This window comes from Nomascus leucogenys, chromosome 5, assembly GCF_006542625.1.
Source record: "Nomascus leucogenys isolate Asia chromosome 5, Asia_NLE_v1, whole genome shotgun sequence".
Classification (NCBI taxonomy): Eukaryota; Metazoa; Chordata; class Mammalia; order Primates; family Hylobatidae; genus Nomascus; species Nomascus leucogenys.
This window is the reverse complement of record NC_044385.1, coordinates 7,431,682-7,452,986: the sequence shown is the minus strand read 5'-3', so window position 1 is coordinate 7,452,986 and position 21,305 is coordinate 7,431,682. Positions and strand designations below refer to the sequence as shown.

At 42.8% G+C, this 21,305-nt stretch overlaps 1 protein-coding gene and 1 pseudogene across 5 annotated transcripts in view; both read right to left on the bottom strand.

The window, feature by feature from the left end:
* Window positions 1-7,966: 7,966 nt before the first annotated feature.
* LOC100602198 lies at window positions 7,967-11,324 on the bottom strand (annotated as a pseudogene).
* A 3,997-nt stretch (window positions 11,325-15,321) lies between these two features.
* RGS7 (regulator of G protein signaling 7) overlaps window positions 15,322-21,305 on the bottom strand; it is a 582,263-nt gene continuing 576,279 nt past the window's right edge. For 4 of the 5 annotated variants that reach the window (XM_012506446.2, XM_030812615.1, XM_030812616.1 and 1 more), the window contains one exon: window positions 15,322-16,024. Coding sequence is in view for 1 of the 5 variants with exons in the window: in XM_030812616.1 (XP_030668476.1) it covers window positions 15,974-16,024 (51 nt within the window). In the remaining 4 variants the exon portion in view is untranslated. The remainder of the gene's footprint in view (window positions 16,025-21,305) is intronic. The other variant, XM_030812614.1, reaches the window with a different exon arrangement.

Sequence of the window (21,305 nt, the reverse complement as noted above, 5' to 3'; positions counted from 1 at the left end):
TACAATGGTCCTCTGCCGATTTGGAAGCAAGGACAGTTTTCTACGACAGTCTGTTCTTTATAACGTATAACTGTTGTGGGAAAAAAGAAAATCCATTTCTTATTGTAATTATTTTTCTTGTTTGAGGTTTCTTTTCCACGATGACCCAACCACAAGTTTGGGAACATTGCTTCTGAGGCCCATTCTCTGATGAGAAAGTTCAGTCCCAACTGGGGAAAGTACCTGAGTCCCAGTCTTTTCAGCCTAACATTATACCTAATATCTAGAGTAACAAATCAGGCTGGGCATGGTGGTGCGTGCCTGTAATCCCAGCTACTTGGGAGGCTGAGGCAGGAGAGAATCGCTTGAACCCGGGTGGGAGAGACTGCAGTGAGCAGAGATTACGTCAGTCACTTCAGCCTGGGCAATAGAGCAAGACTCTTCCTCAAAACATAAATAAATAAAATAAAATAATAAAAATCAAACATCCAAGTATCCACCTTGGGTTGCAGGAAGAGTTAATCTTATGCGTTTACAAAATATATATATATATAAAAAATATATATACATAAAACTATATAATGTGAAACACCATAAGGTCAGATGGCACTGCATGAGGCATTTTTGCTTCTTTTTCTTAAGGAAAAGGAGTTATATGGAAAATTCTCTCATCCTCCCCTTTCTGCCCCCGACTCCTCTATGTCCAAAGTTTTTTTTTTATTTTTCTGAGACAGAGTCTCACTCTGTCGCCCAAGCTGGAGTGCAGTGGTGCAATCTGGATTCACTGCAACCTGCGCCTCCCAGGTTCAAGCGATTCTCCTGCCTCAGCCTCCCGGGTAGCTGGGATTACAGGCGTGCACCACCACCCCCAGCTAATTTTCTATTTTTAGTAGAGATGGGATTTCTCCATGTTGGTCAGGTTGGTCTCGAACTCCCAACCTCAGGTGATTCACCTGCCTCGGCCTCCCAAAGTGTTGGGATTACAGGCGTGAGCCACCGCACCCAGCCTAGGTTTTTGTTTAAAATTTGGCCTTTGTTCTTATTCAGTAAATCTATGTCACAGCGAGAGGTGACAGCATGCTGGCAGTCCTCACAGCCCTCACTCGCTCTCGGCGCCTCCTCTGCCTGGGCTCCCACTTTGGCGGCACTTGAGGAGCCCTTCAGCCCACCGCTGCACTGTGGGAGCCTGTTTCTGGGCTGGCCAAGGCCAGAGCCGGCTCCCTCAGCTTGCAGGGAGGTGTGGAGGGAGAGGCGCGAGCGGGAACCAGGGCTTTGCCCGGTGCTTACGGGCCAGCTGGAGTTCTGGGTGGGTATGGGCTTGGTGGGCCCCGCACTCACAGCAGCCAGCCAGCCCTGCCCGCCCCAGGCAATGAGGGGCTTAGCACCCGGGCCAGCGGCTGCGGAGGGTGTACTGGGTCCCCCAGCAGTGCCAGTCCACTGGCACTGGGCTGTATTTGTCGCTGGGCCTTAGCTGCCTTCCCATGGGGCAGGGCTCGGGACCTGCAGCCTGCCATGCCTGAGCCTCCCACCCCCTCCGTGGGCTCCTGTGCCGCCGGAGCCTCCCCGATGAGCGCCGCCCCCTGCTCCACGGCGCCCAGTCCCATCGACCACCCAAGGGCTGAGGAGTGCAGGCGCACGGCGCGGGACTGGCAGGCAGCTCCACCTGCAGCCCCGGTGCAGGATCCACTGGGTGAAGCCAGCTGGGCTCCTGAGTCTGGTGGAGATGTGGAGAACCTTTATGTCTAGCTCAGGGATTGTATATACACCAATCAGCACCCTGTGTCTAGCTCAGGGTCTGTGAATGCACCAATCGACACTGTATCTAGCTGCTCTGGTGGGGAGGTGGAGAACCTTTGTGTCTAGCTCAGGGATTGTAAACGCACCAGTCAGTGCCCTGTCAAAACAGACCACCAGGCCCTACCGATCAGCAGGATGTGGGTGGGGCCAGATAAGAGGATAAAAGCAGGCTGCCCAAGCCAGCAGCGGCAACCCGCTCAGATCCCCTTCCACGCTGTGGAAGTTTTGTTCTTTCGCCCTTTGCAATAAATCTTGCTACTGCTCGCTCTTTGGGTCCATGCTGCTTTTATGAGCTGTAACACTCACCGCGAAGGTCTGCAGCTTCACTCCTGAAGCCAGCGAGACCACGAGCCCACCGGGAGGAAAGAACAACTCCAGACACGCTGCCTTAAGAGCTGTAACACTCACCGCGAAGGTCTGCAGCTTCACTCCTGAGCCAATGAGACCACGAACCCACCAGAAGGAAGAAACTCGAACACATCCGAACATCAGAAGGAACAAACTCCAGACGCGCCACCTTAAGAGCTGTAACACTCACCGTGAGGGTCCACGGCTTCATTCTTGAAGTCGGTGAGACCAAGAACTCACCAATTCCGTACACAACAGGATGAGCCAGGATTTAAATATACAAATATAAATTTTTAGTATCTTTCACGTCAAATTAGAAACACATATTTGGAATTTACTGCTGCAGTCTCGACTGTGCTTATCACGGTAGTGGCTGAAACTGGAAGACATTTTTTTAAACTCTGAAGTCATCCATACTTGCTACTTCTTTAGTCTTCCTGCTTGGAATGAAAAGTATTCACAAATACCACCACTTAAGCACCTGTTTCAAATGAAACTCAGCCTTCAGCTTCCAAAATGGTGTCTTTATAATTAAGCAAACAGCAGAAGACCCATGCGAGTTGCTTCTTTCTTCCTGGAGATGTTGGCAGGTTACCTGGAATCCTAGGAGCTCCTCTGTGTTGAATTTGAGAGGCAGAACGCAAAAGTGGCCTTTTCCAGTCCAAATCACGGAGGTAATACTTAGAGAAGTGATAGCCACATTTCAAGAATAGGGAAAGTAACTGGATAAAAGAAGCAGGACTACCCACTCTAGGAGACAACATAGAGACAATTGCCAAGTCCTGAGTTCAGAATTTTGTTTTTGAGTTGAATATAAAAGCACTTAAAGGTCAAGGAAAATTCTTCTTGTGATAAGGAGCACAAAGCTGTTTGGTGCGCTCTTCACACGGACGCGCATGACACCTGGCTTCAGTGTAGATGACCACTCCCCTCTGTAAGGTAGGGAGGAAGAATGTTCGGTTAGTTCCTTTCCTCTGGCCAATCCCTTTTTTCTTCTCCTCGCACGGTCCAACAGATGCACTGGGCCTCCCGGGGGGCTGCCCGCCCCCGGCCCAGAGGCCAGTTTACAGCGGCAGGCGTTACTCCGCCATCTTCGCAGCTTCCAATTCTTTTCATATTGTTGTTTTTTGGAGAGATATATAAATTTATTTTGGTATTTGCCTTATATCCCTTTTTCCAAATTCTTTATGTTCCAATTTTTGGGGTAGTATTGTTTTAAGTGTCTCTTACATAATATATCTAGATACATCCTTACTCTGAGAATTTTTTAAGAGGCAGTTTAAAACCCATTACCTGTACTACAACTGCAAAGGTACTTGAATTTATTTCTTTTATATTATTTTGTGTTTGCAATTTAATATTATCTTTGTTTCTCTTCTTATATCCAGTTGTGTAGGTGAAGTTTTCTTTGTTTCATTTCCCTCTATTTGTTTAAAAAGTTATATTTTCTGGCCTGGTGTGGTGGCTCAGGTGTGTAATCTCAGCACTTTGGGAGGCCGAGGCAGGCAGATCACCTGAGGTCAGGAGTTTGAGATCAGCCTGGCCAATGTAGTGAAACACTATCTCTACTAAAAATATAAGAATTAGCTGAGCGTAGTGGCAAACACCTGTAATCCCAGCTACCCCTTTAGGCTGAGGCATGAGAATCACTTGAACCCAGGAGGAAGAGATTGCAGTGAGGCAATGCCACTGCCCTCCAGCCTGGGAGACAGAAGACTCTGTCTCAAAAAAAAAGTTATATTTTCCATTTCTATATTTATATTCTGTGTTCTATAATTATAGAGTTAATGAAAATTTAAGACGTGTTTTTTCCTAGTTAAACATAAAGCTATTCTGTACCTCAATCTTCCTCACAAATATGAGAAAATAGTTGAAATACTTTTTTTCTTTTCACTCTCATCTTACCTTCTAACTTCCAAGTTTATTTCCCAGCTCATAACTAATGATACTAAATTTTGTAATAATTTTTAATAATGATACACATTTAGATTCACTAATATTTGTTTACTAATTTCTTTGCTTACCATTAATTCTTTACACATACACACACAGACACTCTTTATTTATTTTGACACAGGGTCTCGCTCTGTCGCCCAGGCTGGAGTGCAGTGGCGTGATCTCAGCTCACTGCAGCGTTCACCTCACGGGCTCTGGTGATTCTCCCACCTCAGCCATCCCAGTGGTTGAGACTAGAGGTGCGCACCACCATGCCTGGCTAATTTTTGTATTTTTGGTAGAGATGGGGTTTCATCATGTTGGCCAGGCTGGTCTCAAAGAGATCTGCCTGCCTCTGCCTCCCAAGGTGCTGGGATTACAGGTGTGAGCCACCATGCCCGGCTACCACATATTAATTCATTCTTTAGACTTCTTTTTTTTCTCTTCATAGAGTCCATTCTAAGTTGTTCTGTCAATGAAACTCTGTTTAAAACATGGCCTGTATGAAGTTGTCAGGTATCAGCCCTGACACTTGGATGATTCTTCAGCTGGATATAAAATTCTAAAATCAGAGTAACCATATATTGACTTCCAATATTCCACATTCCAAAGGTAAATGTAATCTCAATCAGATTTATGTTTTTTTGTGTGTTCTCTAATAACTTTTGGGATCTTTTCTCTATTCTCTACCATTAATTTCAGAAGTTTCACTCTGTGTAGGTGTGAACTTAAAATATTTTTCCTGCTTCTTGTTTTATATTTCCATTCTTTATCACTTTAAGAATTTTAAAGATACTATCTTGGGATAATTTTCAGGTTGACTTCATCTATTTCCTTTGGTGTAAACTCTTCCATTCGCTGTTATTCATAATGTTTATCTTCTTAAACATTCTTAGGATTCTTGTTTTGTGAGCTCACATTCTGTACATTCCTCCTGTGGTTCTCTTTCATGGAAAGCCACAGCCCATTTCCCAGGTCCCCGCCAGGATGCATTTGCTCAGAAAATGAGCTTGCATATGCTCCGAAATGCTCAGCAATGCTCAGAAATGCTCCTGCATAGGGATATATTTCCTCCCCTGTGTCTGCTAATGGCATGACCTCACTCACCTTCATGTACAGGGGATCATAGCAGAAACCACGGCCACTGCAAACCATGGCCACTGTAGTTCCTTAGTGGCCTTGGGAATGGTGCAAGGCTGTCCAGTTAGTCTCTGTTTGTGGGAGTTCTGTGTTTCCCACCCTGAGCTCCAGGAAGATAGTGTTTATTGGGACTGCATTCAAAGAGATCTAAGAGATCCTGGCTCCGGCTCCTGAACCTTCTGCTTGGGATCCATGCCCTGTTCTCCCAGGCGAAGTGATTTTAGACTTTGACAATTACCAAATACCCCCTTTGATTATGTTCTTGTTAGAAAATAGTCACTTTTCTCCTTTTCCTAAGGAACTATGTGTTTGCTAGTGTTGAAATTTTAGAAATCATTGCCGTTTGGAGAGAGTGGAGGGTTTAGAATATGTTTCATCTGCCTTTATAATTATATATATTTGTTTTATTATTATTTTATAGAGATGAGGTCTCACTATGTTGCCCAGGCTGTTCTCGAACTCCTGAGTTCAAGTGGTCTTCCCACTTTGGCATCCCTAAGTGTTAGAATTACAGGTGTGAGCCACCACACCTGGCCTGCCTTTATAAATATTATTATATAATGTCTTCAGCCTAGATGAAGCTGAAATTCTTTCCAGTGAATCTTGTGCTGTGGCTATTAAAGTTTACTATGAAAAAGAAGCAGAGGCCGGGCGCGGTGGCTCACGCTTGTAATCCCAGCACTTTGGGAGGCCGAGGCGGGCGGATCACGAGATCAGGAGATCGAGACCACGGTGAAACCCCGTCTCTACTAAAAATACAAAAAAATTAGCCGGGCGTGGTGGCGGGCGCCTGTAGTCCCAGCTACTCGGAGAGGCTGAGGCAGGAGAATGGCGTGAACCCGGGAGGTGGAGCTTGCAGTGAGCCGAGATTGCGCCACTGCACTCCAGCCTGGGCAACAGAGCGAGACTCCGTCTCAAAGAAAAAAAAAAAAAAAAAAAAAAAAAAGAAGCAGAAAGACATGCTCCTGTGCCTGAACACTGAAGGGGATTGCAAAGGCCAAAGGCAGGAAGAAGTTCAGGGGATAGGATGGAGAATGAGCATAGCAAGTTGCTCCTGAACTTTGTCCTGTAATAAGTCTGCAGGGCAGAAGGTGCCAGGGCACATAAACCAGGCGAGGAACTGCTGTCCTAGTTTATATGGAGTGGAGTGATACGGTAACTAGGTATATGAATACATTCCTCATAGCGACATCATTCCACACAGCCAATTCAAACTCTGTGGCCTGAAGGCAACAATTCTGAGTATAGTGTCTATTTCCTGAATTCAGTCTCCCTCAACCTGTGAATTGCAACCTCACCTACCAAATGTCCACTACCACTTGAGTGGGACCATCACCAGCCTGGATTTGAGAGCTCACCGGCAATTTCTCCAGCCATTATATCATGGAATCAATAGGTTACAGGGTCTCCAAGACCTCCCATGCCAAATCATTCAGTCTTTCTATGGGGTTATGAGTACCCCTTCCCTGTGTAGTCCAGGAGACTGCTGGAAACTTGGTGTGTGTGTGTGTGCAGAGGGTGGGGAGAGAAGTTCCTATACTTGTAGGACAAGAATGCTTTTGGAGCCAGACAAAAATAGCTTTGGACACCCTGGACTGGGAAAGATGGGATAATTTCATCCCTGCTACATTATCACTCTCTGTCATCTACTCTCTTCTTCGCCTCCAGCTCATAATGGCTAGGTTCCCATAGGATTTTCCATTCTACACGTCTTAGTCTGTTTTGTGTTGCTGTAACTGAATGCACAAGACTGGGTTATTTACAAAGAAAAGACATTTATTTCTTACAGTTTTGGAGGTTAGGAAGTCCAAGGTTGAGGGGTTGCATCTGATGGGGGCCTTCTTGCTGGTAGGGACTCTCTGCAGGGTCCTAAGGCAGCTCAGAGTGTCACATGGCAAGAGGACAAGAAAATGCCAAACTGGCTTTTATAACAGACCCACTCCTGTGATAACCCATTAGTCTACTAATCTGTGAATGGATTATTCCATTCAAGACAGAAGAGCAACTATAACCCAATCACCTCTTAAATACCCCATCTTCAACATGAGTCTTGGAGGAGGCAGACATTCACACCGTAGCATGAGGCTGTAGATGTCTTCAAAACAACCTCTGCCTTTGTCTTCTAGAAGTGGAGTTTCCAGACTCCACTTGTTCAAGGATGCTGTGTTCTTGACTTAGCCCATTATCACCTTTTGGTCACCTTTTTCATCCTGGGGCTTTATGGACTCTAATTGATCGGTTTCCAACCCACCACTGTCATATCTGACTGTGCTCTAGGTGTTTCCTGTGATCCCTGGGATCCTGATCCTCACCACTCAACTTTGGCCTCCTAAACTTCATCCTTGACCCCACCCCAGGTAGGAAGGATATGTGGAGATTTCTTTAATCTTTCTGCAACGATGACCTTTTGGAGAAAAAGAAAGGAAGCAGGTAAGATAAACATTGCTTTATCCATTATGTATCAAGCACTGTGCTTGATGATTTACATTATCTTCATCCTTTCAACCAATACTGGAGGAAGATGATATTAACCTTTAAAAGATATCAAACATGCTCGGCTTTATTTCCCAACGAATGTGAAATGATGAAGGTCCTATAATCTGATTAAAATATCAAGATTTATTAATCAAACTTTTAAAACAAAATTCTCATTTTATTTAGATTGAAATACATTATACAAAGTTTATTTTCTTCACCAAAAATAACTGCAATATTTTACATATTTTTCTAGATAAGCCAAAACACTTATATTTGTAGGTTTTCCGGGTTTTGCTTATAAATCAAGATGAGGCAGTAGGTAAGTCATGAAAAAAGACAGAAAAAAAAAAGATAAATCAGTTGTCAGTATCCATAGCCTCTGATTCTGTCTTAAGCATGAAACAGAAGTGTTCAACATATACTTACTAAAAAGCTTAGGAAGATGTAGGCTCCACAAAGGAATATAAACAGCAACAACTAGATGTGGACCAACAGCAGGCTCTTCCATTCAAACTTTAACTGTCATTTGTTCCTTTAAGTTCATTTGTGAAAGATAAAAATCTACCCTGAAATCCCTGTTTGGCGAGCTCACAAGCTTCTCTTTCTCTGATAATTTCTTGTAACTGTCCAGTATAGATTTTTAACATACTTAAAACTCCTGTTAGTCAAAGGTCAATTGTGGGCTTCAATGTAACATTTTATAAAATGTATTCCTTCCTCTCACACCTCTTCAAAATATGTTTCTTCAAAGAATCGGTAACTCAACACCCAAGGAGTAGAGATCCACAGTGATAATAAATGCTATGTCTCAAATGACTTAAACAATTGCAGAATGCCACCCGCAGAGATCATGCGGAAGTGAAAGATGGCACTTTCAATGTTCCGTTCTGGAAGAACAGACAGGTCTTCAAAGCATGAGGGTTCAAACGGGCCATTTAAACAGGTAGATTATCAATGGCTAATGTATTCAATGGAGGCCTATAGGCAAAGATATTAAGTGATTAAGGCCTAGATACACCTTATGGCTTTTCTTCCAAATATCAAATACAAGAAAGACTATTTTTAAAAGTCTCGTAGGTATTTTCCATGGTTTCTGAATTATCTGTGGGAAGCTCTGACTTACTTTTATAGAGTTTAATATATGTGTCCACCAATAAATCCAGGTCATGTTTTATATCAAAATCTATGTTAATCTAAGCCAAGTTACTTGACCTTTGGTCTGTCAAAGTGTTCCTCAAGTATGCTTTCGTCCATTTTCATACTGCTCATTCTCAACCTTCATCACAGGAGGAATACACAGGACCTTTGGCAATAGGTCATTTAGCATACACATTAGGAAAAAACTTGATGTCAGGCAGGTGGAAGGCTTCATAAATGGTGGACGGAAGCTCCATGTCGTTCCCCCTGTTTCCATTTGATTCTCCAACAATGAAGCTTGGCTGAGAGCATGTCGGGATTGCGTAAGTCATTTCTATACATGTCAGCATGGTGTTCCTCCAACGTATTGAGTTTGAGTTGTCCCATGACTGAGGGTACCAGAGATAAGCATTTAAGAGCTTTGAGGTGCTGTTCTGAGATTATATCTTTAAGTTCCTGAATAATGTGTTCAGGAACTTAAAGTGTTGGGACACTTAGGATTTCTTTCTTTTTTTTTTTTTTTTTTTTTTGAGACGGAGTCTTGCTCTGTCACCCAGGCTGGAGTGCAGTGGCGCAATCTCGGCTCACTGCAAGCTCTGCCTCCCTGGTTCACGCCATTCTCCTGCCTCAGCCTCCTGAGTAGCTGGGACTACAGGCGCCCGCCACCACGCCCGCCTAATTTTTTGTATTTTTAGTAGAGACGGGTTTCACCGTGGTCTCGATCTCCTGACCTCGTGATCCACCCGCCTCGGCCTCCCAAAGTGCCGGGATTACAAGCGTGAGCCACCGCGCCCGGCCCTAGGATTTCTTTATAGTAACTCTCAGAGGTTAGCTGAGATTCCGAGTTACCCTGGTAAGCTCTGCAAAATTTCCCAGGGAGTTTCATTTGAATATCAAGTTTGGTTGCCAAATTTGTGGCTTCCTCAAACCAAAATTCCTGATAAACTTCAATATTCTGTATCACTTCATTGAGTGAATGCAGTACTGCGGTCAAGCTACCAGCTGCAAAGAAGACATCAAAGGTTTGCCCCTGGAGATTTTTCCCAAAGGCTATTGTAAAAGACAGGACATTTTTAAGAACAACAATAGTAACAATGAAATCAAAATCTGTCACTGCACTGCAGAGTACAAATGCTCGGCCAGCTACACAATTATTCCATCTAATATTTGTGTCACTATTTATATCATCTAAACATAAAACAAATGCTTGCAGAAGTTCCACTAAAATTTCAAAAGCATCATGCCTGCCTGTCCACTGAGAATGGCAGAGTTCCTTCAGTTCTTTGCCCCTTTCTTTACTGTTCTGAAAAGAACAGAAATTACATTGTCAAATTCTAAAAGCAGTTGTGGTGATGGATGGAAAAAAAGAACAAACTCCCTCAATTGTTCCTAATGCAACAGATACTCCCATAACAGGTACTGATTTTACCAACCACATATTTAAGACACAGGAAGAGCAGAGTGGGTAGATAGCTTGGGGATATTTCTCTAAAAGTCTAGAAGCAACAACTTTCATTTTGGAAGAAAATCCAGTAGACACAACGTAAGCTTGGCCATGACAATACTCCATATTTAATCCCCACTTCTCAGCTATCATAGTGTGAAATTTCACAGCCAAAACTTCTGCATCAGCTTTATAAGGCAGGAAGCCTACAAATTGCCCTTATGTTTGGAGACTCATCAACAAACCTCACCGAGACTCATCAACAAATCTCACGGACACAGGTAGGTGCCCTTCCCCTGCCATGTCCACTACATTGTCAGTTATAATGGAAAAGAAGTGTGAGTCTCTCACTTCCCTGAGTTTCTTCCCGAGTACAGCTCTCACAGATCTCTAGCATCTGCCTCTGCTGTGTTTTTTAACAAAACAACGTGTTAACTGCTGTTGTCTCAAACTGCTTTCTCAGGACCTCTTGACCAGAATTTATCCAGCACCCCAGCATTGCTTGAACATTATCTGGAGTAAAGAGACCTTCTGGGATTTCACAGGCCTCCTGTCCATCCAGAGGTATGTTTTGCTTTCCCATCAGAATCAAGATTTCAAACAGATTTTACGTATCCTTTGTTTTCCTTCTCTTCACGGGTTAGAGGTAAAATGTCCTCATCTGGCCCTTCACCCCCTTCTTTACTGGGGTTCTGAGCATTGCTGTTGTTGGTTTCTTTACGTTTTTGTGCCTGTTCAGAAGTTTCATCAACAATTCTTTTATTCGTTTTCTGGGTTTACTAGGTGGGTTGTTCAAATGACTGGTAAGAGCAAATATTGTTGGTATTGCATTATCTCAAATAACTGTCCTATAAGGACTATCCACAGACCCCGGACGTCTCAAAATGTTTGGCACCTCATTGATCATGTTTATTTAGCTGATCAGGTGTTTTATCTTCTAAGTCTGCTCTCCTACAATTCACCCACTTCTGGCATCTGGCCGGGTCCCTCAGCAATCTGAAGAAGGTCAGGTTGGACTGCGTGCTCTTCCGCGTGCAGTTGGCAGTGCAGAAGTTCTGCATCGTCACCAGCCTGCCCCGCAGGCCTGCTGGCCCAGCCCTCCCCTCCGTCGGGGCGGGTAAGGGCAGCCAGGCCGGCCGGCGCGCGGGGGAGGGGCGGGCGGACGAGAAGCCTGGAGGAGGGGCACCGCGGTCCGAGGCCGGGCTGGGGACGCTGCTCCACAGCGCTGTGAGCGGCCGGGAGGACTTACCGCCGCCACCGCTGCCTCTGGTGCATCTCCCACCCGCCCGGGACGCTGCCGCCTCCTTTCCGCAATGCCTGTTAATCAATTTTTTAATCAAGAAGTATTCATGTCTACCCAGCCTCTAATGACCTTTTTGAAAATGAAGTTGCAAACACATTACACATTTCAGCTCCAAAAACTCCTCAAAATATCTAAGGGCATCTGCAAGTTTTTCTTCTAATCTGATTTTTAAATGGAAGCATCTTATGTTTGATACATAATTTGATGTCTTTTAAAAAATGAGTTCTAGAGCACAACAGTTTCAATAAAAAGTACAAATGTATGGTTGTACAATAAAGTATATAAGATACCTATTTGTGTGTGTGTGTGTGTGTGTGTAATACATGAATGTAGTTCCTCTCTATTCTTTATGCTCTTTAAATTCTTCATTATTATGCACTATTTCTTAAAATGGCATAGGGAATGGATTGGTAGCTTTGGCTGTTTCCTGCTGACGTTTTAGAGGGCTACTAAAATGTGCAAAGAGGTAGTTACAGACAACAGTAAGACAACTAAATATTCAACGTGCTCTTTCAAATGTGTATTTAAGGACACAGCATCTTCTGTGTGGAGACAATCCGTGCATGCAGCTAGACTAAATTCGTGCTAGCAGCCAAGACTTGCCTCTCTCAGTAGACCAGAATTATTCATAAACCATCATGTAAAGAGAAGTGAGCAGTCAACCAGGAGAACCAAGGGCACAGCTGTGAGTCCTTAGTAGCAAGATCGAGTCTCACACGCTCATTACGAAGAGGGAGGGTTTCTGCCTTCATTTATTTTCGGACATAGCTTAGATAAGGTTGCTGGCCATATTTCTGTTATTTTGATTCAAGCAGAAAATCCTGTGCAGATCCACGGAACACATGATTGTAACATCGCTCAGAGGAGAATTGGGCCAGTGCAATTTAGAGGATGAAAATAGCTCTGCAACGTGAGTGTAGAAACTCTGGTTTATTGGAGGATAACTTTTCTGATGGTCTCAAAGTTAAAAAAACTTAAAAACAATTTTATTAAATAGAAACTTGAGAGATTTTTATTCTATGCCTTATATGTCAAATGGTTTTAGCATGGGGTGGGAGGCAGATGCCAAGGGCTTACTGGACTGAACTGCAAGGAACTCCAAAATTTTTCTGTGCTTCTCCAGAAATACTCTTGCTTTGTACGTGAGTTGTGTGTAGGCCACATTAAATGGAGTCATTAGGCTTGAGTAACTAGAGTAACTTTTTAAATTAGGAATTCTTGACTTGGGGTTTCTCTTTTCTGCCATCTTTTTCTACGATTGAAAATGGCAATAAGGATGAATTTTTCCATGATTTGGAATTACCAGGAAGGACGGACTTCTAAGGACTGATAGCTTGTGAAAGATAACCATTGAAATAACCAATCGTATTTGTGCAAGGCTCATTGTTGAAACACCATATTCTTCTCACAGGATTACTGTTTTCCTTAAAAGAATGTTTCTACTAACTAGACTTTTAATCTAACTTCAGTACTGTCTGTCCAAGACTGTCCTGAATTAAGTGATTTTAAGGGATAAAGTCTATCAATTTAATTTATTTGCATTTTATGGATTCTTTTTTATTAAAAAAGCATGTTTACAGTTTAGATTATAGCTTACATATAAATTTCTCCTATCAAGTCTCTTCCATTTTGTGAGTTTTATTAAATAACCAACAGACTCCACTGCTGATGTATCACCAATGATAATAAATTTTTTCAGAATCTAAATTTATCTACAGTAAGTAACAGGCATTAATAACTTGGTTTCTTTTTTAAATAACCAGAGTCTGCAACGCCTTGGTTTATGAAAAGCAGACAGGTCAGGCCCATCTCCTGGCTGGGTAACCTCTTTTTGCCACTGATCCAGCCCTTAAGGTGAGTCACGTTGTTTACTTGGGGTCCATGGATGAGCTACAGAGATTAGTCTGTGAATGTCCTAAAATTCAGTACAACTGTGAGTTTATGTAAATTTTCACATAATTTTTATCAAAAGAAGTTTGTGGTATAATGGATGGGTGGGCAGTATAGTGTGCCCTGCAGGCAGACTGCCTAGATTTATATGATGATGGGGTTTTTGAGTTTTATTCCAAAATACGGTACCTTGGCATATTGAATATTTTAAGCTGAAGAAATTTGAGAAATGGCAGGTTCAGGAAGGACTCTCTGGCCTTTCCTTGAAGCAGGTCATAAGACCCTCCTGTGAGAGATGCTCTTCCTATACCCAGAGAAATGGAGCATTCTTCTCCCTGAAGATGGAGGGATGCTGAAGGGAATCTGAATGAACAGGCCTTGTTCAGTTTCCCCCGGTTTACTGCCCTTAGCACCTACCCCTCTGCCCTATCACATTTCCCCACAACTCTTCATCAAACCTAGTACGAGAAAACACTCAGGTTTAATCATTTTTTAAGGTATTCATTTCTTAATGAAGTCTCCCATGTCACATAATACTTTTTTTTTTTTGAGACGGAGTTTTGCTCTTGTAGCACAGGCTGAAGTGCAATGGCACGATCTCAGCTCGCTGCAATCTCTGCCTGTTGGGTTCAAGTGATTCTCATGCCTCAGCCTCCCAAGTAGCTGGGATCACAGGTGCCCGCAACCATGCCCAGCTAATTTTTGTATTTTTAGTAGAGACGGGGTTTCACCATGTTGGCCAGGCTGGTCTTGAACTCCCGACCTCAGATGATCCACCCGCCTCAGCCTCCTAAAGTGCTGCGATTAGAGGCGTGAGCTACCGCACCTGGCACATAATACTTCCGTTATGCAAATTTGTATGCTTTTCTGTTGTTGTTACAGAGCCACAACTAAGAACCTAGAAGGGTAGAAGCAAAAGATTTTTTTCCTCCTGTATAATCCCAATCCACTACTTAGCTAGGTGACTTCAAACAGGTTACTTAACCTCTCTCTGCTTCAGTGTTCTCAAAATTGCGGAAACGATCTTATAGGACTGCTGTGATGATTAAATGTGAGAATTTTGAGGGCATGGAAAACTCTTAATGAAGTGGCAGGTACTTAGTAAGCATCACTAAATTTTACTAGTTAATTACATCACACAGTCAGCTCTCCACGTCCACAGGTTCCATAGCTTTAGATTCAAGCAACCTTCCAACAATAAAAAATAATAATGTAACAATTAAAGTTGTATTAATTAAAAATACGGTATAACAACTAATAGCATTTACATTGTATTAGATATTATAATAATCTAGAGATGACTTAGTATGTGGGAGGATTTACATAGGTTATGCAAACACTACACCATTTTATATTAGTGACTTGAGCATCTGTGGATTTTGGTATCTGAGGAGGTCCAGGAACCAATTTCCCAGGGATGCCAAGAGGTGACTGTATTCTCAAAATAATCTGTAACCTCCAAAAAGTTAAGAGGCACTGAGCTATGATATTTTTAGAATTGTGTTTTAAAGAACAAATAAGTACCTGATTTAATAAGTCACACTCAAGCTTAATTCAAACAGAAATATTAATTTGCAAAATATACAGATGCATATTCCTCATGAGGCAGAAAGGCCTTTTAAATAGCTTTGAAAATGTGGAACGTCAATTTGTGTTGTTTTTCCACGGGAGAAAAAGAATCTACTAAGTCTCAGGTAAGCCTCCGAAAAATATTTCCATCTGCCCCTGGCTTCTGTACTATCCAAGCTTGTCTGAAACCCTGAAATAAATTTCAAGGTGACAACCTAAATTTAACTCTGCGGTAGTGGGTCGTGGATTTCTCAGCATTTTCCTTTTTAGTGAGCATGGAAGTCAAAAGTTACAAAAGCAATGAGATTCTGCATCTTTTAATGAAAGATAAAACAACAATATAAACATACACAAATTTACAGAGAAGGGATCAACTTTAATACATTTGGAGTAAAAGGTGTTTCTTCTTTAAATATGGTATAAAAATAAATGCAAGAAACATTAACGGAGAATGTACAGACAACAGACAAAGACATGAGTTTGTTTCTGACTGTGGACACATTGGTGAAATGAAACTTTCTGTGCGAATTTATTGTTTAATAAATGTGAAGCCATATGTATACTTATTGATATATACTTTTTTCTTTTACAATTCTTCCAGTTTTTGACTGACTGAATTTTCAGTGAACTGAGTGTCTAGCTGAAGCTTTGAGAGAGAGAGAGAGAGAGAAAGAAGGAAAAAAAAGAAAAGGTTTTACTTCACTTGAACTTGTTAAAAAGGAAAAGACACAGATCCAGCGTAGTAGAAGGAGAAAGAAAGCAGACAACAGTTTGGAATGGAAGCATTGAGATGGAAGAGTCCATTGGAGATGGAATGTACACACAAAAATAACAATTTAGGTCCTTTGCTCATGCAACATCTTGTTCTACTGTCCTCTCCTCCAGGTCACAACAGCGAGCTACAAAGTGTGTGCAGTGACTCCAGTCTGCATTCATGCTACAAGATGATCCATTTAGTAAGACTGAACGAGGCTTGTTAACCTCTTGGACGTGAGAGATTTCCCCTGAGAAAATATATAAAACAAGAAAAAAGAAAGAAAATCAAGTATGATCACTGAAAACCTGCTTAGTAGTAGCAACTATTTACTGTAGCTGATTTTTGTGCAAGGGTCAAAACTGAACCCTTTAAGTCCATCTTAGTTCAAACCTCATGACCAACCTGCCATCCCCCGCCCCTCCACTGACACGTCAAACAAAACTATCCTCCCTCCCTGCCCCCTCCTACCCCTCCCAAATCCTTCCTCCCCACTGCAAACAGACTGATGGTTTCACAGCACAGATTAGCAAATCATAAAACATATCCATAAATGCTCCATCAAGGCTTAGCAATGAAGCAACACCTAGGTTCCCAAGTGATTATAAACATGTTACAACAAATCTTAGTAAGCTGCTCTGAAAGATAATAATGTGAGTGCATTCTTGTTCAATGGCTGAAATTAATGTCACATTTATAAATATCTAGAAATGTAGAGGATATGATTTAATTAAATAAAATGCAGTTTTTGAGGGTGTGATTCATGAAACTCAAGATTGAGTCTGTCCCCTGTCTTACACAATAATGGATAAAAAGGTGCCAATTATACATCTGGAGATAAAAGTCTACTTGTTCCCTGTTTCTAGCTGTTGACGTCTTCCTGTTCTTTCCTACCTGACTTCTTCCAACCCTAATCCAAGAAAAAATCTGATCTATTCTGATTCCACATATCATACGATTACATAAAGCACATACTTATGTTTTAGAAATCTTGTAAGTCGACACTGTTGCTGTTAATTACAAGTACTCTAGAAAGATAAGAAATTTGAGGCCGGGCGCAGTGGCTCATGCCTGTAATCCCAGCACTTTGGGATGCTGAGGTGGGCAGATCACCTGAGGTCAGGAGTTCGAGACCAGCCTGGCCAACATGGCGAAACTTCCGTCTCTACTAACGGTACAAAAATAAGCAGGGCATGGTGGCGGGCACCTGTAATCCCAGCTACTCAGGAGAATCACTTGAACCCAGGATGCAGAGGTTGCAGTGAGCCGAGATTGCGCCACTACACTCCAGCCTGGGTGACAAGAGCGAGACGCTGTTTCAAAAAAAAAAAAAAGAAATTTGAAATGTTTGATCAGAATACAAAACTGGTGGTTTTCATTTCATGTCTTATTTATATGTCCTATTATAAAATAACGTGGGCCAGTTATTTAATTAATTTTTGTACATCTCAGAAGATAAAATAAGTAATAATAAAAATATTTGAAACATATATTTTAGTAATAAATTACAGTCAGCAATACTCTGGATGTGCTACCTAATGTGGCTCAGTTTTAGAAAGGGGTCGGGGGTGATGGGAGATATACATCATCACTCATGGCCATTGCCTTAGTCTGTTTGGGCTGCTATAACAGAAAACCATAGACTAAGTGGCTTATAAACAACAGAAATTTATTTCTTATAGGCCTGGGAAGTCCAAGATCTAGACACTTACAGATTCTTTGTCTAGTGAAGTCCTTCTCCTTGGTTCATCAACAGTGCATTCTCATTGTGTCCTCAGATAATGGAAGAAGGAAATAAGCTCCCTGGGACCTTCCTGTTCATAAGGGCGTCACCTTCATGATCTAATTACCTTCCAAAGGCCTTATCTCCTAATACCATCACCCTTGAGATTAGGATTTCACATGTGAACTTGAGTGGGGAGGGATCACAGATATTCAGTTCATAGCAGCCACATTTTTGGAAAAAGACAGTATGTTTAAGAAAAGATTAATAATTCCATAATCAACCTTTCTTTACACACCATATAATTACTGATAAGGGCCCTTTTGCTGATAATGAACAGCAGCAATGAAAATCATGCACCATTTTCTCTTAGTTTTTTCTTAATTGGGAAAAAGGGTCCACAACTTAGCTTTCAGCAACTGAGAGTAGAAGATATTAAAGTGGTTTTGTTTTTTTTGAGATGGAGTTTCACTCCGTCGTCAGGCTGAAGTGCAGTGGCAAAATCTCCGCTCACTGCAACCTGCACCTCCCGGATTCAAGTGATTCTCCTGCCTCAGCCTCTGGAGCAGCTGTGACTACAGGCGCCCACCACCACACCTGGCTAATTTTTGTATTTTTAGTAGAGATGGAGTTTCACCATGTTGGCCAGGATGGTCTCGATCTCTTGACCTCATGATCTGCCCGCCTTGGCCTCCCAAAGTGCTGGGATTTCAGGCGTGAGCCACCGCACCCGGCTGATATCAAAGTTTAATGCTGGAGCCGGGCGCGGTGGCTCACGCTTGTAATCCCAGCACTTTGGGAGGCCGAGGCGGGCGGATCACGAGGTCAGGAGATCAAGACCACGATGAAACCCCGTCGCTACTAAAAATACAAAAAAATTAGCCGGGCGTGGTGGCGGGCACCTGTAGTCCCAGCTACTCGGAGAGGCTGAGGCAGGAGAATGGCTGAGGCAGGAGAACCCGGGAGGCAGAGCTTGCAGTGAGCCGAGATGCGCCACTGCACTCCAGCCTGGGTGACAGAGCGAGACTCTGTCTCAAAAAAAAAAAAAAAAAAAAAGTTTAATGCTGGCATTTCCCACTAGGCTTATGTTTATTCACTTTATGGGAGAAACAACAATAAAAGAGAGAACAGTTTATTAACAAGAGACCCTGCTTTATAAATAAAATATGCACTCCTGTCTGCTCTGGTCTGAATGTTTGACCCCTCAAAGCTCACATGTTGAAAGCCTACTCCCCAGTGTGATGCTATTAGAAGGTGGGGGCTTTGGGAGGTGAGCAGGTATGAGGGTGAAGCTGTCATTAATGGGATTAGTGTTCTTTATGTGTGTGTGTGTGTGTGTGACAGTCTCACTCTGTTGCCCAGGCTGGAGTGCAATGGCACAATCTCGGGTCACTGCAACCTCCGCCTCCAAAGGCCCCTAACTTTGGAGGGCCTCAAATCGCTTGAGTTGCTGGGTTCAAGCGATTCTCCTGCCTCAGCCTCCTGAGTAGCTGGGATTACAGGCAGGCACCACCACACTCAGCTAATTTCGTATTTTTAGTAGAGCCAGGTTTTGCCATTTTGGCCAGCCTGGTCCCAAATTCCTGACCTCAGGTGGTCCACCCGCCTCGGCCTCCCAATATGCTGGGATAACAGGCATGAACCACCGCGTCTGGCCTAGTGCTCTTATAAAAGAGGCCGAAGGAAGCTTGTTTGCCCCTCCCACCACGTGAGGACACAGTAGGAAGATGGCTGTCTATGAACCAGGAAGGGGGCCCTCATCGGACACTGAATCTGCCAGCATCTTGATCTTGGACTTCTCAGCTTCTAGAACTGTGAGAGATAAATTTATTTTGTTTGTAAGCTACCCACCCAGTTCATGGCATTTTGTTATAGCTGACTATAATGGACTGAAATGCTGCCTCTACTTCTATGCCTATTTCCTCATCCGTAAAATGAGGATAATAATAGTACTTATTTTCAAATCTTGTTCTGAAGACTGATACAAGTAAATTGCTTAAAACTATTTATGGATCATTTTGTGCACTCAGTTTATGTTGACTATTACCTTATTATACTATCATTCTAATTATTAATACTATCATTGTATGCTCTCTTCATCAAGATACCCAAACCCAGAGTCACTATTCTGACTCTGAGAAGGACAGAAAGTTATAAATTAAAAGCTAAAATCATACTGCTTTTCCACCCCAATCCTGGGCAATAAGTTAATCAAATGATGTTGAAATAAAAAAGAGTCAGTTCTTAAATACAATGCTATTTCCTGTGTTTACTACTGTAGTCTCTGTGCTATGAATAGAATTGTATACACACGTGCATATATACCTATTCTGAGACTGAATAATTTATCTTTAAAAAGTGCTTACTTGGCTGGGCATGGTGGCTCATGCTTGTAATCCCAGCGCTTTGGGAGGCCGAGGCGGGTGGATCACTTGAGGCCAGGAGTTCAAGACCAGCCTGGCCAACGTGGTGAAACCCCATCTCTACTAAAAATACAAAAATCAGCTGCTTATGGTGGGGCACACCTGTAGCCCCAGCTACTCGGGAGGCTGAGGTGGGAGAATCATTTGAACCTGGGAGGCGGAGGTTGCAGTGAGCCAAGATAGGCCACTGCACTCCGGCCTGGGCTACAGAGTGAGACTCTGTCTCAAAAAAAAAAAAATGCTTACTCTTTATGGGATAAAGGAAGGTACACATCAGTACATGTTGGTTGAGGCACAGGAATGAATTCTTATATAGAAGACTAGGGGAAAGATGCTAATATAAAACTGTTTCTTTTAAAACTACAGATTTACGTGATTTGGTTCAAAAATCTGGGAAGAAGACTGGGCTGGGCGCGGTTGCTGAGGCCTGTAATCCCAGCACTTTGGGAGGCCTAGGCAGGTGGATCACGGAGGTCAAGAGATTGAGACCATCCTGGCCAACATGGTGAAACCCCATATCTACTAAAAATACAAAAATTAGCTGGGCGTGGTGGTGTGCACCTGTAGTCCCAGCTACTAAGGAGGCTGAGGCAGGAGAATCGCTTGAGTCTGGGAGGTGGCGGTTGCAGTGAGTCGAGATTGCACCACTGCACTCCAACCTGGGTGACAGAGTGAGACTCTGTCTCAAAAAAAAAAAAAAAAAAAAAAAAAAAGTAAAATAGTTACATTGAAATTGGAAGCCATTTGAAACTCAGATACATTTTTTTATTTGAATGATGAAATCTGTTGTTTTTATCAATTTATAAAAAAAACATGGTTCTCTTTCTATGGTTTTGTTTTTATTGTTTCAAATATCCTCAAATCCTCAGAGCTACTAGTACTCGGCCTTATACGGACTTCATTAAAAATTGGATGATTCAAGTTAAGCCTGACAAGCTCTTGTCCCAGGAAATAATTAAAAAACACTTTTTCACAGAAGCCCATAGAGAAATACAGGCCCACAGTAAACGTGGGGCTTTGTGATATTAGCATGACAATGGGCAAAAATGAGAAAACATACAGGTGTATTTTAACAACAAAACTCTGTGTGGACCAGGCGAGGTGGCTCAGGCCTGTAATCCCTGCACTTTGGGAGGCCGAGGCTGGCGGATCACCTGAGGTCAAGAGTTCGAGACCAGTCTGGCCAACATGGTGAAACCCCATCTCTACTAAAAATACAAAAATTAGCCAGGTGTGGTGGCAGGTGCCTGCAATCTCAACTACTCAGGAGGCTGAGGCAGGAGAATCGCTTGAACCCAGGAGGCGGAGGTTGCAGTGAGGTGAGATTGCGCCCCTGCACTCATCCTGGGTGACAGAGAGAGACTCCGTCTCAACAAACAAACAAA